This window comes from Natrix helvetica (assembly GCF_964273705.1).
Source record: "Natrix helvetica genome assembly, chromosome: 1".
NCBI lineage: Eukaryota > Metazoa > Chordata > Lepidosauria > Squamata > Natricidae > Natrix > Natrix helvetica.
The window spans coordinates 178,777,539-178,802,719 of NC_138548.1; the positions used below are offsets into that span (position 1 = coordinate 178,777,539).

At 38.2% G+C, this 25,181-nt stretch overlaps 1 protein-coding gene across 10 annotated transcripts in view; it reads right to left on the reverse strand.

The window, feature by feature from the left end:
• HECW2 (HECT, C2 and WW domain containing E3 ubiquitin protein ligase 2) overlaps nt 1-25,181 on the reverse strand; it is a 170,709-nt gene that overhangs the window by 82,687 nt on the left and 62,841 nt on the right. For 8 of the 10 annotated variants that reach the window (XM_081944322.1, XM_081944321.1, XM_081944324.1 and 5 more), the window contains one exon: nt 4,348-4,455. In XM_081944322.1, the coding sequence (XP_081800448.1) occupies nt 4,348-4,354 (7 nt within the window). In that variant the 5' untranslated portion in view covers nt 4,355-4,455. Of the gene's footprint in view, nt 1-4,347; nt 4,456-9,838; nt 10,119-14,989; nt 15,021-25,181 lie in introns of those variants that run through there. The other 2 variants (XM_081944323.1, XM_081944328.1) reach the window with 2 other exon arrangements.

Genomic DNA, 25,181 nt, shown 5'->3' on the forward strand with positions numbered 1-25,181 from the left:
CCAACAATCTGGCTCATCATTTTACCCGCCTCAGAAGGATGGAAGGCTGAGTCAACCTTGAGCCTGGTGAGATTTGAACTGCCAAATTGCAGCTAGCAATCAGTTGAAGTAGCCTGCAGTACTGCACTCTAACTACTGTGCCACCTCAGCTCTTGTTGAGTTGTGTAGCAATTTGAATATATAATTAATATTATGATTGTTGTTATGCTTGTTACTTAAGATATACATTTTAGTACCCAAAATTATAACTTGAGAATCAAGAATCTGTGCAGAATATATTTTTCGCACTTCACTTTTTCTTCCATTCTTCCTACATGAATTGCTAATTTCACCCCAACTGCTATAACGGATAGACAATTACGGTTCCAAACTACACTTGGATGGTACAAAGAGAACACAAGGCAGAGAAAGGGAACAGGGCAGAACATCAAGCAGGCAAGAAGAGTTTTATTAACATCACACAAGCATCAAAATGTTCTCTCAACTCATATGAATTCTCCCTGAGGAAACAGTAATGCAAATGATGAGCTGCTGTAAATACATATCTATGACTTAATACCAGAGATACAGGCATTCAACTTTATGGCCAGTTCCCACAAGCTTTACTATTATTTCTTTCCTTGCAAGAATTAATTCTGTCAACTGATTTTCCTCAGGGGGAAGACAAAATCTTGCCATTTTTATTAACTCAATTTTAATGAATCACAACAAAGGATATGCAGAAAGGGGAAACTGTACTTAAGCATCTAGCCAAAATATTAATTCACAGTTGCAGCACAAGATAAAATAAAGTTGTTTTCCTTTCTAAGGCATGAGACGTTATTATACCTCAACTTTTACATAAGGTCCTATAATCAGAAGAATACAAAATTAAAAGGTCTAGTTTTACAGTCAACTTTGTATATGCAACTTCCTTAGTTGTAACCAATAGGCGCTTTGTAAACTCTTAAACAGAAAATGTTTACTACGTCAGCCTCAATGTAAAAATATAAGGTCATTTTGGTCATCCCAACTGTTATCAGAATAAGAGAAAATGTAAAAGGAGAACTAAGTAATTATGTGCTGTCAGTTATTTATAAGTAAGGTTCTTCAATGATCACCTAGAAGAGTGATGGCGAACCTTTTCGGCACCGAATGCCCAAACCAAAATGCATGTGCATTTGTCCGTGTGAGCACGCAGGAGCACTGGATACCTGAAGGGCAGCTGGCTACCACGCACATGCCTGTTTTTTGGGCATTTTGGGGCTTGTTTTCAGGCAGTTTTTCGGCCGTTTTCGGGCCATTTTCCAGTGCTCCGGCACCTGTGAAGATCAGCTGAAAACTATGTTCACAAGAAACCAGAAGAGCAGCTGGTGATGGCACGTTTGCCCACAGAGAGGGCTCTGCATGCCACCTCTGGCCCGGGTGCCATAGGCTCGCCACCTAGAAGCTGCTCCATCAGTAATGCACACTCCATAATTGCAGTCCCTGCTATGTCCCTTCTTGATGACCAGCATAGAAGCATTAAACCAAATCCTATTTTATATGGCACAAACATGGAGGAGGAAGAATGTATTGTGTGGATACTCTGACAATGATTAGTAGTATGCATTTCTTCACTGGGCTCTGAAGGAAAGGATTCTCCTCACAGGAGAGAAGATATTGTGACTAGCCCACTTTCTCATATTAGACTTTTTTCCATTAAACCAAAAACACAGGAGAAAGTCTATAAATAGGTTCCATATCTGAAAACTAACTTATTTGTTGGGGTTCTTATATTATTCCCCCTTTAAGTAATAAACTTTATTAATGTAAGGTCAGAGGGAATTATTCCTTTGCTGTTCTTCTCTGGCCTTGATTGTTGCTCGGGAGTTTTGATGGACTTTATCTCAGATCAGATATCATCTGAATAAGAGATGACTTCTTAGAAGAGTATGGAAATATTTAAATAGTATTGTTCTAACAAAAATAACATCTTGGGAAGACTATAGGTCACAGTTATGACAATTCATTGCAATAGCCATTTGAAATTGCAGTATATGCTGCACCCATATGTCTATGAAAATGTTGCCAAAAATGATGAATGAATTTGCTGCCTAGTCCACCAATCTAGAGAGGATTAAGTGATATAAAAGGGGTAGGCTGAGCAATGCAAAAAGGTAGGATCAAGAATTTCTCTTCTCCCCCCCCCCTTCAATTTCAGAGGAACAATTACTGGCATATCCTAAAAAGGATGGTTAATTACAATACCAACTTTTTTATTTCCATGCCATGGAGACCATCTCGGGGAAATCCAGTGGCTTTAAAATACATTTAGTAGGATACATATAACCTACTAATTCCACTATAGACAATGCATCTAGAATAAAAATTGAATATTTTACTTATTTATTTCAGGTACTCTAGAAATCAGAGCACAAAGCTTTTAATCACATGGGGAAGCAAGCCATATTACTGAGCTTCAGGATGCCATCCTATCCTCCATGGAAGCTAGGAAGAAAAGATGGGCTCTGCCTGCTAAAATATAACAGGGAAAGCAATATTTTTGTACAATCTTCATTAATTTTATTGTTTTTATATTTGGGGCGGGTTGCACTGTAGGATGATGAGAGTTGTTTGGATAGAGAGGGATAGCATATAAATTTAATAAATACAAAAATAAATAGTAGTCCAAAAGAGCAATTTGCCACATTAGCATTATGCAACAAGTATGTCATATTCCTCCAGCTTTTCTATGGGGGAAGAGAGCTCTTCTTTGCTCACTGCCAAAGCAACAAGAATTCCAATTGGATATTTCCCATTTTATTCTTTTCTCTAGAGTATGGGGATGGCCATACTTTTCCATTCCTCTAATAGCATTAATGCTGTAGTACAAATTCAGCCTGTCTTTTAAACCAATGATACAGCTGGAGGGCAAAGACTTATTACAATGATGATCAAAGGATCCTATTTGACAGCTGTATCATTCCTTCTTCCTCTAACTCCCTTTTGTGTTCTCTCCTGAGTTATTTAAACTGAGCACCACATTCCTGTATTTGGATTCTTCCTCCTCCACCAAGATGATCACACAAACTGATTATAAACAATGACATAACAAAGTCACCAAAATGATTCATCGGAACATCTGTAAAAATTATTATGTACCAGTAATGAAAAATGGTTGGAAACAGATTTGAAAAAAGTAGTTCAAAAATGACCAGGTGGAAATATTATGGGATTTCTGAATACAAATTGATAAAGTTCTTTCACTATTTCACTGTAGTTGAAAAGAAGAAAATGTGGATAATTGATGTGACAATACCAGAGGAAGGATGGTAAAAGATAAAGAACTAAACAATTTTTTCCCATCACTCCAATGAGTCTCAAGACAGCTGACACTGGCCAAGTTCTAATCTGTGTGTTGAGTGCCAAACAAATGAGTACCTGGGTAAAAAAAATGTGTAAAAATGTGTTAAGTATTAAATTGGACGTGTTTCAAAGCAGCTGAGTATCAAGGTACCCCTGTATTGAATTTTTCAGACTTGAACAATTTTGCAAAAAGAAAACCCAAAACCATGCTGCTTGGAACAGCTTATATATTTTAATGCTACCTTAATAATTATTAGGTTCTTATTTAGGACTTGAACTAATAAGTTTCCACCCATCCTAGATGAATCTACAATGAATCTAATTGTAGATTAGCCCTGTATAATAATAATAATTTGCTGTGACAGTTCACACTTGTTCAAGCTCTAGAATAGTTAAGAAGAATTGTAAAGCAAAAGGATAAAAATATGAACAAAATGTTAACCGATTTCTTGATACTTTCACATTTCAGCTGAACCTAAAACAAGAAACATAAGCAATTTAAAGAACAAAAGTTACCGTATTGGAAGGTAGACATATCAGAAGGAAGGATACTTACACACACACACTAGTTTTTTTTCTTTTCTTTTTTCTTTTTTTGTTAAGGTTAAAACCAATTTCGTTGTATTTAAATACAATGACAATAAAGATTATACTTAGCAAGAATATCTAGGTTTGCAGAGTTGAAGTACAAAACATAAACCAGGCTTACTTTTATTTCCTTTTCTGTTTTCTTATCTACTTGATTCATTTCCTTTTACTTACTACTTCTTTCTGTTTTTCTATAGTTTGAATAACACTACTTGCCTCAAAACTGAATAATGTAATATGAATATGTAGCAATTCACTGCTTACCTACCAATATTTCTCAATCAACAGATTTGTATTGTCATTGTCTTATGCCTGATAAGATTTTGAGAGGATATAAATACTAGGGAACACTAAAACTCATTGCAAAGAGGCTAAGCATTCCTCTAGAAATGTTATTCACATATATACATTCTCTGTCATCAGAGGACTTACGTTCCATGAAATAGGGACCAGGTTCAATCCGCCATATGATCTGCCCTTTCTGTGTTCCAGTCACACCACGGTTTTTAGAATCCCAGAAATTTGCTGGTGAGTTCTCATCTGAAAGGGGGAAAAGTGCTTGGAAATTAATCCATGTTACAATAACTGAGAGCCTGAAACTTCGTTTATTTCAGCCACAGATTGCAGTGGATGACTGAACATCTCCCATGGAAACTTACCTAAAGAATTAAAATAGTAAAATCAGTATCAAGATAAATAAATAAATAAATAAATAAATAAATAAATAAATAAATAAATAAATAAATAAATAAATAAATAAATAAATAAATAAATAAATAAATAAAATTGTCAGCATTTCAAGCATGAGATCTCTCTGTGTGTCTCTGTCTCTGTCTCTCTCTCTCACACACACACACACACAAACACACCAGGTAAGATCACAACTAAGATTTAATTAATCTCATTCCTCTGAGAGCAAGTCTGTTCATTCTCAGTATTTTGGGCAAATGAAATCATTGTTTTTTCCCTAAAAATATCATTGCACAAAGGATTTCCCTTTGACAAAGCTCAAAATGAATAATGCACCAAATATAATAGAATTCCTCTAGTTTTTAGACAGAGGAAGGAAATATTTATATTTTTACCACTTGCCATAGTGACTCTGAGTGACTAACAAAAACCTTATAAACATCAATCAACAAAACTAAAATAAAAAGTATTCTGCTCAGCTACATCATCATCCATCCCCAAGAAAGGCACATCTAACATTCCAATCCAAATGAAAATGGGTTTTAATGCTTTCTGAAAGCCAGCAGGTTTTGGGGCCAATAAAGTCTTGGTAAGGGTCACTCCAGAGGATGTATGCTACCTTTCCAAGTTAGACTTGTTAGATCTAAGTAGATAATCTTGACACAACAAAGAGACTGGGGCATGCCCAGCCTGTGGAAGGGACTATGTAATTGGAGATAGGCAGTCCAACAAATAATCCTTTCTTGTGTCATGTAAGGCTTTATAAATGATTATCAGCACCCTGAATTGCATGTTGTAGTCTATTGGGAGATATAAGCTCAGAAAACAGTGATGCTTCATGGGCATGCCACGGTATGCCCATAACTACCCATGAGTGGCTTTTAAGGTCACCACATAAAGCACACATTGCTGTAATCCAGCTGGGAGGTGAATGAGGCATCAGTGATGACAAGTAGAGCCTTCTGGTTTATGAACAGGCACCATTAGCAAACCATTTGAAGTTGTGCAAATGTCCTCCTGGCCACAGCTGCCACCTGCACCTCAACAAGAGCCATTTAAGAGTCTTAAATGTCAAAACACTAAGGCCTCCTTCTTAGATATGACAAAGCAGCAGCTTGTGAAATGTTTCACTAAAGGCATAATTGCACTTCAGTATTAGATGGTAAATCCCTCTGCCCTGGCATGCACAAGAGCCAGTAACAGCAGCAGTCTTCTCAGTTGAAGCTCCAGAAAAAGACATCAAAAATAGTAACAGAATTCACGCTTGGTCATTGGAAGCTCACTATTATATGTACCTTTCAAGAAGGGAGCTCCCTGCTAATCCATAATCATTTCTAAATCATAATATAAATGTGTTGATGAAAAGATTAAATTGCTCTAATCTTTGAATAGTTGGAGAAAAAAATCCTTTTCTACTGTTTTTCCCTAAGGAAGACTTAGGGAAGAGATTGTTTACAGAATATGCTTGGAAACCGTATCTATCTGTCCCAGATCTCCATTATATCTGTCATAGTATGAGCTGCATAAAGGAGATTTCAATACATGGATTTTATCAGAGCAGGAATAATGTTACCATCATCTGCCAAAATGCTTGATAGTGGATTGAGTTCCAGAAAGTGAATGAGGTGAGCCTTTTAAGTTTTTCTATTATTGTCACAGATTGACATTCAAGAAGTCAGAGAATAGGGAAAGTAACACAGCAGAGACTTCTTGTGGTTCCTTCATTGTTGAGTATAAATATGAAGGCTTTTCAATATTTATTTTAAAACCAAACATTGCACTTGAGTTCTGAAGGTGTTATATTGATATTTACTGAATTTTAACATTTGTACCTATTGCAGGCACATAAAGTATTTTTTAGATAACTGAGAGTTATGATACTCTGCAATATTGGATAGTATTGAAATATTTAAATGTTCCATTGGCTGAAATTTTCTGCCCTTGTGATTCCAGAGAGGTAGAAATCACAGAATATGTGGTTCTTCTCTCCCAGTTCCCTGCACCAACCTTTTGCTATTTACACCCAGCTGCCCTGACCAAAGCATCACAGCTTTTGTTCTCTCCTTTCTGGATCCAGTTTCTCAGGCAAACATTTCCTACTTTTTTCATTCTTTCTGAAGACAGTGCAGCTTTCTGAAGGCTGTGCTATCTATGCAAAGATGCATTGTCTTTAGAACCTCTTATTTCAAAGACAGCACAGCTTTGCAAAGAAAGCACTGTCTTCAGAAAGAAGGAATAAAATTAGAAAAGTATGAAAAATTTGCTGGAGAAGCTGGGTCCAAAAAGCAGGCAGCAAAATATGAAAAGTCTGCGTGGGGAATTGGGAGAGAAGGCAGCTGGGCAAATGAATGTTTGCTGGGCTGGTTGCTGGGCTGGGCTGGACTGGGCTGAGGAGCAAATGAATGCTTGCTAACTGGTGCTGGGGAGCCATGTGGAGTTGGGGAGAGAAGGCCGCTGGGTAAACGAATGCTTGTTTGCACTTGCTGAAGCAAGCTGGGGTAGCTGAAGCTTCTGGGTGTATTGCAAGGAACCACAGATTTTATTAACCTAGCAGGTTCAATTTGATTTATTTGTTTGTTCAATTTCTGTGGCCATCCATCTCAGTCAATGACTCTGGGTGGCTTACAATTGATGGGAAAGGTATTCTCTAAAAGCATTCACATTTCAAATGACTACTAAAAATGAAAAAGAAAGAAATCTATAACAAATCTGTAATAATTACAAATAGGATGCAAAAAGGAAAAATCTCCTTTGAAACTGGAAATTGTTGCCTACTGGGTTAGATTAATCTCTTCTTTTCTGTCTTCCCTGTAAAGATTATCTTGCTAAAGGAAATATTTGTCTTTTAAACTGAATTGACTATATTTGTTTTCTTTTATTGGTATGCATTAATCACGTTTTCAATGTCTTATCATAAGAGATCTATTTGATGAGCTTTTCTTATAGTTAAGAATTGTTTGTCTATCAAATAAAAGCCACTTGAAATGTGAGATTATAACTATAGAATGTGCAATCTCTGAATTGTAATCAATAGTTTTTTGTAGCTTCTGTGAAATCATCCAATAAATTGAGGAAAAAAAAACATGTTCAATATGCAGTTATAATTGGATAGGCCAATTTATCCAAGCATCCTCCAAGAATTAAACTCTGGTTCAATCCATATAGACTATTATTTTTCACAGTGGTAAGAACTTCCTTATAACATTTTGGCTCCAACATAAACATCTTTTTGCAATTTGTGTAATCCAAGTAGTATTAAACACTAATTAAACTGATTTCCTTCTTTCAGTCATTATCTCCATTGTTATTAAGACTAATGCTGTGAATAAGACGGACAGCAAAGGACCATTTCTGTTCCCAATAGAATAAAATGAATCTGGGGGAGAGAACTTCATTTAATTTGCTATAGAAAAAAATAATTAGGAACAAGACTTTTTAAACTTTAACATACATAAGCATTAAGAGTAGGAAAAGGAAACAATAGCTGTTGTATAACAGTTCCACTGTGCTTTTTAGTTATATAGCCACTAGATTATGGCTGTAAAATGAATGAATACATAATTAATCAATTCCTAAGAGAAAAGTGTTCCACTCTTCTTGAAAAGCATTTTCCATACAGATTCTTACTTCTTCTTCAAGGCAGGTGCTAACATCCCCCTACCATATTAATTGAGCCATAATTTCATTAACTGAAACTTCATTATTTTTACATTCACGCTTTGCTCGCACAAGCACGAATCCAAAGGCACCAGCCTGAAGATGACAAGTGTGACCTCGTCGAAACATCACCAAGATACTGTCAATCTTACATGTGAAAAGACCCAAATACAACAAGACCAGCATACCTACGCCCATGAAAATCTACGAATATATATATATATATATATATATATATATATATATGCTGGTTTTGTTGTATTCGGGTCTTTTCCCGTGTAAGGTTGAGATTGTCTTTGCAACGTTTCGGCAGGATCACACCTGCCATCTTCAAGCTGTGGGCTTAAAAAAGCCCACAGCTTGAAGATGGCAGGTGTGATCCTGCCGAAACGTTGCAAAGACAATCTCAACCTTACACGGGAAAAGACCCGAATACAACAAAACCAGCATACCTACACCCGTGAAAATCTACGAAAACATATATATATATATATATATATATATATATATATATATATATATATGTGTGTGTGTGTGTGTGTGTGTGTGTGTGTGTGTGTGTGTGTGTGCGCGCGCGCGCATGCATGCATGCATGTATGTATGTATGTTGTATATGATGTATATATGTATATATGTATGTATGTACACACACACACACACACACACATATACAAACATACATACATGAACCTGTTAAAGCAACATCAAGACAAACAAATAAAAATAATAATTACAAATAAATAAAATTGGTCTTGGAATGGAGCTGTGAGATGCTAGAGTTCTGATTCTCCTTTTCACCATGAAATATTTATTACTTTCTATTGGGAGAGCCACAGGACCCCATCATCTAGCAGCTGCTAAACTGTATTCTTTTTTCATCTTTCAGTTCACAAAAAAAGAATTTTAAAGAAACAGCAGAGCATCAGTTGTACTATATTTTCTCTTTAAATGGTTGTCAAAATCAATTTATTACAGTTCAGAACATCTTGTAGCATACTTGTTATATATACCACTACAAAATCATAATGCAATATTAAATTGAAAAACAAATCTGTATGGTAACTACTGCTGAACATGTTGCTAAAATGCGATTGTAATCATTTTTTAAAAAACAATTAGCATTATTGAATTATCAGGTTTTTATTGGAAGTCCAGCTATTATGATATCATGTCAGCCTTTCATTTTTAAAAAATCCTCTATTCTTAAAAGTAAATACATTTTTCCTATGCTTTCTAAGGAAAATCCATTTTAAGTCCATAGTTTCATAACTCTTAAAGACCAAAGAGTGAGTAAAGTACATGGGGATATGCACATAGCACTACCTACAATGTCTTAAAGCAGCTGAATTTTGTTTTCTGGGTGGTTGTCTTCCACAGTTGTTGGGTGGTCATAAGAAAAGACTATGAATACATACACAGAATCACTTTTTTTTTCCCTTTCAAATCTTCTTCACAGCCCTACTTTATGTGTAAATAAGTTCCAGAAACTAAAAAAGACCTCTGAATTGGCATGCCTAGAACTATGCTGTTAAGTTTCTTTTAACAGCATTCTTCACTCTTTCTTTTTGTGCCTTACCTGATTTATCCTGCGCCAACACCTTTGTTCAATTAATGTCAGGTTAATTATCTGGAGATGACCTAGCAAGGAAGTCTCTTCTTTATGGTTTCTGTTATCCATATGACAGTTCTTTTCTCCATTTTAAATACTGCTGACTTCTTGAAAAAGGAAACTCGGTACTGTGCTGAACCCTCACTGGCATCATGATGAGTTCACTGGAGAAGTACTTCTGCATTTGTCATCTTCCTTTGGCTGTTAGATTCAGAGTTCTTAAATATGTTTTTTGAAATGCTAAAGAAATGTTGTTGCTTTTGATAGCAACTGTAACTACAGAGCTAACTGCTTTTGGTGCTCTAAAACATAGATGAAGCAGTTTGTCCTTAAGATTAGTTTATTTGTAGCTACTCCCATTTGAAGGACACAGGATACAAAGTCCCTCAACTTCCTTCCTTTACTGTTTTCCATGGAAGAGTTTGGGGGAATTAATAAACAGGATTTTAAAAAACAAACAAACATAAATGATAACTGCATTAGTCAGAGGAAGCAACAATTGAACCATCAATTTTTATATTTATTGCATCACTGCTTTCATATTAGAAAAATAATATAATTCTGATCTTGCTGGTAACTGCTAAATTTCCCAACAGTTTTAGTGTGCAGGCATGTAAATAGATTAGCAAATAGAATATCTCTATTTTAAGCAAGATCTTGGCCTATACACGGTGTCTCACTGACACTGCCTAACTGTCAAGGCAAAAGACATTATGAGCCAAACACATTTTATGTTTCAAAGATATCTATTTTGGCACCAGTAGAAAAGAAATGAATCTGTAATATTGGAAACATCTGGTGATCATTAAGGTCCCTAAAATGCTCAAATGTTCTATCAAAGTAATTTCACTGGAAGTATTTTAAAGAAGACAGCAAAGAGCTTGAATATTCTGTTTCCCCAACCCACCAGCGAGCCAGATTTCTCTGTAGACCACTGAGAGATCAACAGCTGTAGACCAGTTGGCAAAAACCATCATTTTGTCCAGTTAAATCTACCGGGGAGTAACTGCTACAATTCCCAAACTTTGGGGGAGGTCTTTGGTGGGATGGGGCTAAGACAAGGAGTTGCTGCTCTCTGTAGCAGTGCCAACATTGTGGAACAGCCTCTCTATAAAGTTCAGGCTGACTCTTTGTTAATCATTCAGAAATTTTTGAAGACTGAGCTGTTCCAGACATTCTTCCCCTGATTTAATGTTGCTATTTTTATCTTTATCCTCACTTATTTTTATTTTGTATGGTTTCACTTTTGTGTAGTTGTTTTTATCTCTGTTATTGTGGGTGTTTTAATTAGTTCACTTCCTATGTTAAGCCAATAATCTTTTTTCATAGTGTGGTGGCATGAAAATAGGTTTAATGAATGCTGTAAATAGTTCTCAAGTTGCAAAGCCTTGAGCCTTGCTCCTTAAGAAAACTACCAGCTCACAAGATGTTCAAGGATACTTTGGCAGATAGCACTCATAACACAATGTATAATTGCAGGGATCTACCAAACACAATGTGTGCAATGTGATTTTGACACACAGAAAATGCACATCATCTTGTGCTTCTCCTATGCCACATTTTATTACAGTATAAACTATATTTTATCTCATAATGTGTTTGTCAGACTTGGCCTAGCATTCTATAAGCTCTTAATATACCAAGAAACAAACAGGATAGAGCAGTGTTTCTCAACCTAAGCAACTTTAAGATGTGTGGACTTTAACTACCAGAATTCACCAACATGCTACAAATTGCCATCAAAGCTCAGATCAAGTGCCTCTGAAATTAACCAGTCTTAGGCCAATAAAACGTAAATAAAAAGTATAAAATTTAAAAGTGCAAAAAAAATGAAAAAAGCAATAATGAGAAAAGGGTATCAATTGGATTCTACAAACCTTAATTATTGCTAGAAACTTTGCAGCTTCTTTCCAAGTTAGATCTTATCAAAGGAACATCATAATTTCTTGATCAAACAGATATGATAGCTACATTTTCTGACCCTTAGGTTTATGAATGCCAGACACTATGTGTGGTACTTGGGTTATTGACTCAGCTTCTGCTCTATTCCAGAGACTAATATATTTGCCTATAACCTTCATTATATGTAAATGAAGGTTAAAAAAATCTAGGCATTTACGAAGGCCCACCCGGATTACAGATAAAATGATTGCACCATCCACATATAAAAGAATTGAAATAGGACTATAGATGAGTATGGAAAGGAGAAATTCTGGCTTACAAAAGAACCACAATAATGTCATTTAAATAAAAATTAAACAATATACGACTGGAATATAGTCCCTATTTTGTATGAGTATAGGAATGGGAATGGTAAGAACATCATTAAAATTGGTTCTAATCTGCATGGCAGAGTTTTGATGTAACAAAATCATAAACCTGAAAAACAATGATCAATGGATATTATGACTTATTTCCTCCACTGTCTCTCACAGTAAATTAATAAAGGGCTTAAATCAATAAGGGAACATAGAGAGGGCTTCAGAAGGGTGTAAAAATGTAAATGTATAAAACTGTGTGTTGATCTATGGTGGGATATCCTGATCTAAGACCTGCTTGTACGAGTCAAAATATTCTCTGAATACATCCGATCTAAAAATTAATGGTACAGAAATTGGCCATAGATTTTGTTAATGATTGATTATAAGCTGAGTAGTACACTGTTTCCCTGAAAATAAGACCTCCCCAGATAATAAGCCCAATCGGGCTTTTGAGCGCATGCGCTAAAATAAGCCCTCCCCCAAAATATTGCAAAACAACAGCAGCCATGAGGTGACCACGCTGGCCGCCTCCTGCACCTCAAAAATAATAAAACCTCCCCAAAAATAAGGCCAAGCTCTTATTTCGGGGGTCAAAAGAAAATAAGACCCAGTCTTATTTTCGGGGAAACATGGTAGTTTGTCAGAATTTTTGCCTTTCTCCTTTCTTATATATTGGGAGAGTGATAGAATTAAGCCACACTTTGGTAAGCAATAAGAATGTTTAATTGCAATAGATGTGGGGGGGCTAATATAGATGCCCACCAACCAGGATTTATTTTTTAATAATTTTAATAACATCCAATCTTGTTTCTGCCTGCCAAGCAGATTTGGGCAGAGTAGGCATGCCCCAGGTCCCTTCTATTAAATGTTGCCCTCTGGTGGGATCTGGGAAGTGTGCATTCTCTGTCATGGCTCCCACCTCCCAAAGATACAGGGAGCACCCACTCTCCTGGGCTTCCAGAAAACTATTGAAAAGGAGTAAGATCATAGCATTAAGCACCCACTCTCCTGGGCTTCCAGAAAACTATTGAAAAGGAGTAAGATCATAGCATTAAAACGTTGGCATTTCAACATTGATTTTGGGTGTCTTGAAGTATGCATTGATCTTGCATCATCCAGAAAATGCTATATGGATTAACATTCCCACCCACCCTGCTTTTATGATCCTCATATCTTTTCCTATTGCTTCTTCCATCTTTTTTTAAAATGGTATTGACCAAAAAAAAAACATATCACAAAGTAATTGTGTAATGCATTTGTATTGGTAATAGTAGAAGCTCTCTGCTGGAAGCACTCTGGAGGAAATAATCTTATTTTTAATCATATTATTAAAAGATAACATACTGTGTTGTTATCATTTCTGTTTACTATTTGAACTGAGAAATGTCTCATTGTAACATACATCAACCTGTAACTTATTCCTTAACTATTTACCCTACTGAATGGGGGTATTATTTTTGTTTTTCCTCTGATATTCTATGCAGCCTAGGAAATTTCTTCTCAGAAAATCTGGGGACTCACCAGGAGAACAAACCAAGAGCAGTATCACATCTTATCAGGCATAGGGGACATCTTGTATTCAAAGTTTTCAAGGAGAAAATTAAGAATTGCTATTAAAGTGTAAGTTATATTATTTCACAATTTTACTTCAGAAATAATAAAACTTATCCTGCTAATTTATGTTTTTGTTAAAACTGGGCACAGACTGGATAAGCAAATTTTGGCATTTTTGAGGACAATTCTTTTCCTCCTTCCAACTAAATAGCTGCACTCCATGAAAGGTTATACCTGTGTTAACATTACATTTTAAAATATGCTGGTAGACAATAGATGCCATTCTTTACACCAATTCACTAAAATGCTGCAACAGGACACCACAAAGTAATTATACCTCCTACCTTCCTCAGCATTTCCATGGGTTTATATTTCACATCATTCTTAGCTGCCTAAAAAGCTAGGGCAAATCTATATCCAGTTAATTCTATTTCTTGCCTCTATGCAGTTTTCAATCTGCATTGTGACATAATATGTTGACTGTGTTATTCTTTCCTCCTCCATCTTTCTTTTCTTGTCTCCTTTCAGTGATTAGCTGAATTTAAAAAGAGAGACAGATAAATAGTTTGATGGAGGAGTTAAAGGCAAATTGTCCGGACAACAGCTAGGAATCAACATTGACTCAAAAGCAGACACACACAAAAGTTCAAAAAACATCAGGTAAATATTAGCAGCAAAGATGGTTTCAATAAAATTATGTTACCTTCTCCTTTAAACCAACTGCTGAGAACTGGCAACTGAAATAACTGACAAATAATTTGTTTAGAATTATTGCCAGATACTTTTAAATAAGACATTACTAGGTATTAGAATACCATTTTTACTTAAAGGATAATGGCTGCCTTTGAATTCAAAACATAAGCACAACTTCAAAATATTTTTTGTAAAATTAATGGATTTATTTTCAGATTAAAGAAAAATGTACTATACTAACAATGCAGCATGCATTTCTTTAGGGTTACTTTAATGTAGGAATTCTAACTAAAAGAAGCATGAAATATATTTGTGTAGTGGCCAGAACATAAAGAACTATATTCTATCAATATATTCAATTATAAAATGCAGTAGAAACATATCAGATGAAATCAGATTAGACCATACAGTAACTCTGAATTTGTCCCTAGAAGTTATACGTGACTCCACATAAATTGTCCTGAGTTTAAAAAAAAAACATGTTCAAAAGAATTGCACAGATGTCTCTGAGAGCCGAAATACCTATTATGAAGCTAAAAAGGACAACAGGCTTCCTGGAAGACTCAGACCTCCATGGTCATAAATTATTCTGGCATGAAAAACCTCCTACCAATATTAGCAGTCATTCTTCAAGTGGTTGTGTTGCAATGGCGATAATCCAAGCCAAAGATCAATGTAACTTCAATGTAATGTCCTGACCTTAGATTAGAGAAGTAGATACACACTAAGATTAGATCCCAACTGTTGAATTGATAACCATTGTAGCTGTTATTCATAAATTTATTTTGTATATGCAAAGCACTGGTGCTATATCTCCCCAAGAGAAATATGCCCTTCTTACTATTATTATTTAGGGACCAAGATAAATTATTCAATCCCCAAACTTAAGTCTGTTTTTAATAGATGGCAACTCCATTTTAATCTTTCAAGGGTATGGAACCTTTAGTCTGAAGGGCTTTCAAATCTACCTGCAAGGCAATGGTTAGAGGCTACTGTTTCTAACTATAAGAATTAGTAAAGATCAGTGGTGACACAGTGGTTAGAATGCAATATTGCAGGCTAATTCTGTTGACTGCCAGCAGTTTGATCCTAACCAGCTCAAGACTGACTCAGCCTTCCATCCTTCCAAGGTTGGTAAAATGAGGATCCAGACTGTTGAGGGCAATATGCTTACCCTGTAAATGATTTAGAGTGGGCTTTAAATCACTGTAAAGTGGTATATAAATCTAAATGCTATTGCATTTTGCATTTAGCACTAGATTAGCAGCAGCAGATTAGAGTTCTGTATCTCTTTGTTAATCTCAGGAGTTGTCCAGAGTTTTAAGGTACACAGATAGCAGGCAAGGCAAAGTTTAAAAGAGATCTTCTGCTCCTTTCTAGTATCCCTTATTGGGAATCTCCTCAAATCAGTATTCTTCTACAGCATCCTCTATTCTCCATCTTGAAATCACTGTTTGAAGTAATCATTCAAGAGAACTCCATTATCTCCTAGAGAATAACTAGATCTAGTTATCCTAGAGACTAACCACATCAAGTTACTATTACAGTCATACACAGCATAGCAACAATACAAAAAAATCTTTTAAATAAATTGATAAATAAGGTGTGTCATTTAGTCAGAGATATCTCTTCCTATACTTGCCCACTTTGTTTCTTTTGCATAGACAGATTTTTTCCTAGGAATTAATGGAAATTTAAAGAAAAAACCCTAAACATTTCAACTATATTCAATGAATACAACATTCATTTTTCAGCAGAAGGTGAACATTTCTTTCCTGTGGCTAGAATAGACAAAGATAAGCAGAACCCAATTCAGAGGCTAGTTTGGAGATTCATAGATCTGCTATGGATTTTCAGTGCTCTGAAGATTGTTGAAGTATATTGTCAAATACACATTCAGTTCATAGGCTACATATGACTCTTATCAACTGGCAAAACATGGGAATGCTACATTTTTAAGTACAATCAAATTCTAATTTCCATTATATCTCTCTACCAAGCATGAAGTGATGTCCTGGTGTCTGGAAGCCGTACAGGTCTGGATGGGTGACAAGAGGCTCAAGCTCAACCCCTCCAAGACAGAGTGGCTGTGGCTTCCGGCTTCCCGGTTCAACCAGCACATTCCATCGCTGGCCATCGGGGATGAGCAATTAGCCCCGGTGGAACGGGCGCGCAATTTGATGCCCGGCTGGCTATGGAAGATCATGTGGCAGCCGTGGCGAGGGGAGCATTCCACCAGGTTCGCCTGGTGCGCCAATTGCGACCCCTTTTGGACCGGGAGGCCTTGAGCACAGTCACTCACGCGCTGGTGACGTCTCGCCTGGACTACTGTAATGCTCTCTACATGGGGCTCCCCTTGAGGTGCACCCAGAGACTGCAGTTGGTCCAGAATGCAGCCGCGCGGGTAATTATGGGGAGATCGAAGTTCTCCCATATAACACCTCTCCTGCGCGAGCTGCACTGGCTTCCTGTGGCCTACCGGGTGCGCTTCAAGGTGTTAGTCACCATCTTCAAAGCGCTCCATGGCACAGGGCCTAGTTATCTGCGGGATCGTGTCCTGCCCCATACATCCCTGCGACCCATTCGCTCACACAGAGAGGGACTCCTCCGGGTGCCGTCCTCCAGAGAGTGTCAGAGGGCGGTGCCCAGGAATAGGGCCTTCTCTGTGGTGGGCCCTACCCTTTGGAATGACCTCCCCCCAGACATTAGGACAACAACCGACCTCCGCTCCTTCCATATGAAACTGAAGACCTACCTGTTTCGACTAGCCGGCCTGGCATAACTCTACAACTTCTCCACCCCTTGGTCATTTTTAACTGTTAATTTTAGTTTTTAAATTTTTAATGTTATTGGGGTTTTAACTTTTTCTAAGCATTGTAATTTATTTATTTATTTTTACCTCCTCTATATGATACTGTTTTGATTGTTGCTTTTGTACGTCGCCCCGAGTCCCTGTGGGGAGAGGGGGCGACTAATAAGTTCAAATAAATAAATAAATAAATGATGTATGAGCCCTTTTGATGTGCTGAATTAAAGCATGACCACATCCAGGGTGACAACGTTTCCCCACTCCAACTTTACATTATAATATATCAATATTCCACATTGCAGCTATCCTGATAAACATCCTCTAAGGAAAATAATTTGGGGGAAAAATTATGGAAAAATACAATTGTTAATTTTATCCCCCAAAGAAAGTCTACAGCTTTCCCTACAATTCTACACCTAAACATTTCATCACTACCTTCCTAATAATGAAGTGCCCACATAATTCTTTACTGGCCTTTACAGCAGTAGTGGGTTTACTACCCATTCTGTGGGTGTGGCTATGTATGGGAAGGCATGTGACTGAGTGGGCGTGGCCAACTTGACATCACTCATGCACACACATACACTCAGTCACATGCCCCCACCTAGCCACGCCCACAGAACCGCAACAATTTCTTTTTTGCCAGCTGGGAGGCTGATAAAGAAGCCTCATTTTCCCTGCCGCCCGCAGCTCTTGGAGGAAGGAGGCAGGGAGGTGAGCCCTGGGTGGCCTTTCTGCCTCCTTCCTTGAGAGCTGGCTTCAGGGATGGCCAGTCTCTTCCACCACTGCGCCATTCACTCGCCTTCCACCCAGAGGCTCTGCCAGTGGGGCGCCTCCCATTTTACCTCCCATGAGACTGGGTGCAGTGGAATATACAGCAAAGATGCGTCCATGTCTACTATTACTATCACCAGCAGCAGCAACAGTGGGGTAGCAGCGGCGGTGGCTGCTCTCTGCTTCTGTGGGCATGGCTGCTCTCTGCTCCCCATGCTTTGCAACCTGGCTGGAGATAAATGCCACTGAAGTGGCACTTCACTTGCTGCAGCTCAGACACCAGGGAGGCAGGAGTAGTGCTGTCCGGGTTTGGGGAAAGGCGGCCCGGGCCGGCTGCACAGCCGATCCTCCACTGACCCCTAAAGAAGATTTGCTTGTACAACCAATTATCTGCCACCGCTTCTTCTTTAGAGGTCAGTGGAGGCTCGGCTGCGGCAGCCCAGCCCTGGCCGCCTTCTCCCAAACCCAGACAGCGCTACTCCCACCTCCCTCCTCAGTGTCCGAGCGACATCAAGTAAAGTGCCACTTCAGCGGCGGTAGTTTCCAGCCAGGTTGCAAAGCACGGGGAGCAGAGAGCAGCCATACCCACAGCTCCTCTCGGCGGGAGAGAATGAAGAGATTAAGATACAATGCAATAAAACCAAGGACAGCCTTGACCCCTGCCTCCCCACCACCTCCAGGCCCACACAACCTCCCCGCCACCCCCACTAACCTGGGGATGCTCCCAGTTCTGCTGGGCAGCCACTCCTTTGTGCCCCGTTGCCAGCTGCAGTTGGGCCTTTGGCGGCCCCGCTTTCTCCTGGTGCCCCTTCCCGGCTTGGGAGACACTCCAGGTCAGCCCTGCCACACTGGCCAGATGCTGGGTCAGTCAGCAGCCCACGCACCACCGCCACGTGACCTTTATAAACAGAAATTAACCAACTTCTTTTAAACTTTCCATTTCAATGAGACTTTTTCTAAAACTTCTTAAATTCTCATTGAAATGGAAAGTTTAAAGAAGATGGTTAATTTCTGTTTATAAATCGGACACAGGACAGGAAAACATCCCCAGGAGCTGAGCAGGCCAAGTGTGGCTTCTGATGCTGAAAGGGAAGCTGTGTCCCCCACCCATGGAGCCCCCTCCCCTTCTTGCCGGACTTTTGGAGATTCCCACCCACCAGCTTCCCCCGCCTCGGCCGCCCAAGTTTGGCAGAATACCTCATTGTGATCCGAGGGATGTTATTGCCTTAGTAGGACATCTTCTCCTCGAGGCCACTCCTGCAGTGCAGGAAGGAGGATAGTGGTGGCAAAGCGGCCTTTCTGGGCTCATCTGAAGAAGTCCATCCCCCTCCCCCCCCAGCTTCCTTCTCTTTGAGAAGAGGTTTGCAAAGTCCTGGTTTTTCCAAGCCGCTTGTCAAAGAGAAGGAAGTGTGCATAGGCTTCTTCTAACAGCCGAATCCTCTGCTCCTGTTCCTTCCTCGGCTTTTGGAAGAAGCCCATGTGCGCTTCCTTTTCTTTGACAGCCACCTTGTTTCCAATGGGGTGCGGAGAAATCCATGCGTTAGAGGGAAGAGAAGGCCAAGCTTCTGCTAGGGACTGCCTTTCCTCCCTCTCTAACACATGATTTCTCCGCACCCCAATGGAAATGAAGCAGCTGTCAAAGAGAAAGAAGTACACATGGGCTTCTTCCAACAGCTGAGTCCTCCACTCCAGCAAAGGAAGTGTGTGGGCGGGGCAAGCATGGTGCAGACAGTATGGGCGAGAGAGAGAGCGGGGACTGGGCAGGTGGGGGAGCGAGCGGTGGGAGGAGGCAGGCCAGGGGAAGGACTGTACCAGTACGGGGCCGCCAGGGACTGCAAATGAATGCCCAATTTCCACCCCCAGTACGTGTGTACTGGGGCATACTGGTCGGAACCTACCTCTGCTTTACAGTCAACATAGCATAATATCAGTTACAATGATGTAACTGAACAAAAATTTATTAAGCTACTTTTTTACAAGTCTACTTCTCTTTTAAAACATCATTTCATACAATACTCAATGACTTGGAACAGATTATTTAGGGATAAAAAGAAACAAACAAAAATGGCATTTGTGCTTATAGTGTTTTTTATACACTATAATTTCTCATTTTAAATATTCAAAATCCCATCTGACAGATCGCATGATTTTTTTTCTGAACTCCCAGCAAGGTACAAACATATTACCTGCAAAAATAATGATATATATGAGTAAACTCTGGTATTCTTCTGTGAATTTTATTTAAGAGTTGAGTTTATTTAGGAAAAGTATTTTAAATTCAACAAAGTGAGAAAAACATGAACAATTTATGCTAAAAGCTAATAAGAGAAAAAGTTTTTAAAAATTGATTTAACCATATTCTATGCAGCAAAAACCCAGGTAGCTTTACTAAGAGTTAATATTATGTTAACTTGCAGATTCTAAGAATTACTAAAATATTAAAATTCTATCCTTGCTGGCCTTTGAGTAGAAAGTGGATATTACATTTTTTAAATATAAACCAGAATTGGTATTATTCTTCTAATTCTGCGGAAGTTATTAAGAAGCTTTAATATTTTGTATTATATACTGAATGCATTGTAAGAACAAAAATGCCAGAGATCAGGAGAAATAATTATATTAATCTGTATTATAAAAATCTAATATCTTAAATTCAATGCAACAACACTCAATTCATTCTTAACATTCTGGATTCTTCTTTGGCTGTTGTTTCCCACTTGATTCACTATCTCAGGAAAGGTATGGAATTATTTAGAGTTTAATGTACAGGACTATATAGGATTTTTTTAAAAAAAACACAGAAGTGGTTTGATCTTCTGAAATACAGTAATTATCCAAGTAAATCTAAGGTTTCAAGAGATCAGTCCAAATATATGTTGTGCTTTAAATTAACCTAATCTCTAGTCTGCCACCAAATGATTTATTTCAAGATTCACTTCCTTTGTTATCTATCATGGGTGTATATATATTTTAAAAGTATTTAAGGAGAAGATCACTTCCGATTTCCGAAGGCAACGGACATTGGTCCGCTGCTCGCTTCTCCGGTGGGCTCCTTTTAGGAGCACAGGCAGTCTTGGAGGGACCACCTGCCGTAGGGCGGCTTGCTGGAACCCCTGGATCGGTGGCAGCCATGGGGGGGTTTCCAGCTTCGCCTCAGGAGCCGGGGAGCATGGGGGGTGCATAGCAGCACCTTCGCTGAATGGATTCCAGAAGGAAGTAACTAATTAGAAGTAGCGGCTGAAGTACTGGAGGTGAGAAATTAGCTCCAATCTCCCTAACCCCTTTTAATTGATGAGCAGCGGCCTTTTGTAAGTTGTGGATTCAATCTATTTGAAGTTGGAAGATTGGAGGGGGGGGTTCACCCCCTCAGGCAAAGCAGCATTTGGACTATCTCTCAATCTCAGAATGGAGAGAGAGAGAAAAAAGTTGAATTAGTCACTTGTACTAACTATGTGAAAAGATTTATATTACAATTGCAAGAGGCAATTGCTGAGTTGTTTTAAAAACTTTATGGAAATTTTTGATGTTCTGCTCCCTGGTTCCCTGTGAAAGGGGGAGCTAAGATGGCCTGCTTCCGTCGTCTTCTTCGCACTTATAAATGAAGTCTGCCTTTTGAAACTACCTTTGAAGAAAGTCTGGCTTTACATTACTATTTCCTCCTGAAGGACTCCTGGAGCTTCTCCTGTTATGTGGTCTTTCTGGATTTGGATTATTTGATTTTTTTTTCTTGTGACTTCTTGGCTTGGAACTCTGACTGAGGATTAACTTTCACTTTTGGATTTGCCTGTCTTCTCAGACTCGCTCGGCTGCATGCTTCACAGATGCCATTTCTTTTGCAAAAGATTTACAGTCATCTCTGAACTCAGACAAATGGGGCCCAGAAAACCACCTTCAGGCAAGGCAGCTTCAGCACCTACATCTTCTACATCCAGCCCTATGACTCAACAGACAAAAATTTCATCATTCTCACAACAAGAAGGGACTGGAGAGAGTTCAAAAGACTTATCTATTATACAAATGTTCCAGGCTCTTATGCAGGGACAAAATGAGTTGAAAAAAGAGGTGGCAGATTTTAGAGAACAGCTCAAAGCTGTACAGCAGCAAACAATAGAAAATAAACAAAGAATTGGTGTGCTGGAGGAGGGTGCAGCCGGGCTGGGGGAGGAGGTTAAGGCAGTCCAGAAGGGGAATATAGAATTGGAAATTTTTATGGTAAAGATGGAACTTGAAAGAATGTCCCTTTTTCTCAGATTCCAGAACCTACCGGAGACAGAAGATGAAGATCTTAAGGATATCATGAGTACAATCTTAGCAGAATATATTAAGAGAGATAAAGAACAGTTGTGGTGGGATGTGGATCTGGTTTACAGGATTAACTCAGCATATGCCAGAACACATAACGTTCCAAGGGAAGTACATGTTAAATTTCTTAGGAAGACCACGAGGGATGAGGTGCTAGGGGCCCAAAGGGGGGGACCACTAAAATATAAAGACAAAGAAATTACCATTCTTAAGCAAATTCCGAAAAAATAAGAGATAAGAGGAGGAAGTATTCCTCCTTATCAAAGAAATTATATAATAAAGGAGTTTGGTTTAGATGGTTATTGCCAGAAGTGTCACTGCGTTAATTGTTTGCTAGCCGAACTGAATAATTACTGCGCAGGTCATAGGCCCTTATCAGCAATGATTTACTGTGCATGCTTAACACGTTTCATATACATCACACATTCCAGAGACTTCTTCTCTTTTTGATCTTTGTTTGTCTGCCAAGGAGGTGGACGATAATTTGCTATTGCCAAAATGTAACAATTAGATAGATTTGTTTATTTTCTTATTTCTTATTTTTGTATTAAAGCTTGTTTTTCATTAGAACATGTTCTCGGGTTTTTATTTTCGCTTCTTCTGAAGATATGCTGTTTGGAAAAGCCGTCAATTCTAGACCTCATTAGCTCAGGGTGAAATTTCCCCTGACAAGAAGGAATGTTGATCTTCTGGGAGGGAAACAGAGTTAGAATTAATACAGTTGTGGAGGCAGAGCCCTTCATTAAAAAACATAGTGCCCTCCTAGAGGACAAAAATATAAGAGGTAGTGAAAAAGGTGACAATATACAAGACATGAAGGAGGGAGGGGCTGCTTCTCTGCCTGGGGACAGGGGGGAGGGAACAATATTGGAAATATTGTTGATACATTAGAAAGTGGCAAAAAGGATGATTGAACACATGGTTGATACAATGTATAATAAGATGCTGTTTCTGCTTATCTTTTATCTTTTGTTTTTTCTTTTCTGTAAAAGTTGTGAGAATTGGAGAGATTTCTACTTCTAGCACGATGGAGTTGCCAAAAAATTTTGTATATCCACTTACCCTTTCCCATAAATTTTTAAAAATCAATAAAATTCTTTTTAAAAAAAGTATTCAAGGAAATAACTCCACACATCCTGAAAGAAAATCAGGCAGGGGCCATGAAAGATAATTTAGTCTTAATTCTTCTGGGAGGGGAAAAAAAACCATAAGCACAAAACCATTCATGTGAACCTATCGCTTCAGCATGATTGCTCTCGCTTGCTGATGTCCACCAAACTCATACGGATACGAAAACTGAAATCCCTGAGCAGAAAATACACACAAATCCTCTGTTGCTCATTCTCTCCATTTCTCCTCCTTTCCCAAATTTAATGGCAGCACTTTCTCTTCCCACCCCCTGAATTTATTACAGACACTTTAATAACAGAAGAGGGGCAAAATAAAGAAAGATATAATAAAAAGAATGTATCTTTTATGTTTCATGGGTTAATTTCATCCTGGAGATCACACTTAAACTCTTTTAGATAATTAGAATTTGGGTTAGTTCTAATCAGAGTTTAGTTTGTTTTCCAATAACATTACAATACAATACAATACAATACAATAGCAGAGTTGGAAGGGACCTTGGAGGTCTTCTAGTCCAACCCCCTGCCTAGGCAAGAAACCCTATACCGCCCCAGACAAATGGCTATCCAACATCTTCTTAAAGACTTCCAGTGTTGGGGCATTCACAACTTCTGGAGGCAAGCTGTTCCACTGATTAATTGTTCTAACTGTCAGGAAATTTCTCCTCAGTTCTAAGTTGCTTCTCTCCTTGATTAGTTTCCACCCATTGCTTCTTGTTGTACCCTCAGGTGCCTTGGAAAATAGTTTGACTCCCTCTTCTTTGTGGCAACCCTGAGATATTGGAACACTGCTATCATGTCTCCCCTAGTCCTTCTTTTCATTAAACTAGACATTGCCGCAGTATGTTTCTCCATTATATATTTATACATTATTTAAAGTACTTCAGTAAGTACTTATATATAGTTTAAGTGGCTTAAGCCAATAAAATGGTCCTCTGTGGCTAGCCTTCTCCAGCATAGCCGTGGACCTCCATGGATAATTGGAATAATAGTCTACCCATCTACCCACTGTATTGGAAAGATATCTTAGATCAATATATTTTCCAGCCGTATTAAGGCAGAACCAGAAAGAGGAGCATATGTTCTGCCACTATCTTTCCCAACTAAGTTTACATTATTACTATTGTATAAAATATTTCTGTCAACTGGTTGAGATATTATCACCAGTACACAAGCACTGTCACTTTGCTTTAACAGTTATTTCCATAACAATTTTTTTTTTATAAATGACATGCTTAAAAAGTGGTAACAATATAGATAGTCTGCTGGTATTTACTAAATCAGATCATTTTATATACTAACCTTATTAATTTTATCTTGCCTAACCAATATTTGATTAGCGATTAGAATAATCCCAAATAACATCTACTGTATACTGCAGTTCTGATATATGCAGAACTTCTAGGCCAAGTCTTGGAATGTTACCTGCATATGATTCATATGCGAATTAAGCATTAAAACTGTCCTATGAGCAATATAAAAACAACAACGTTGCTTCTTGTACTTTCTTAGAAACAAAGATGACTATTAGGTAGTAAGATAACTGCCATCTGTAAACTATAATGAGATTGTTTTTACTACATCCAACAGCACATCAAACATTAACAAGAAACAGAGGGCTCAGTGGGTGATCAAGACTTTCTAGGATTTAGTCCAGACATTGCCAATAAACAGAAGCTCATGTTTATCAGACATCTTGTGAAGAGACAATAGAATGGTGGGAAAACTAATTCTAAAGTTATTTGGGAAAGCTTATGTACTTCAATGATTCAAAAAGAATTCTCTGACAT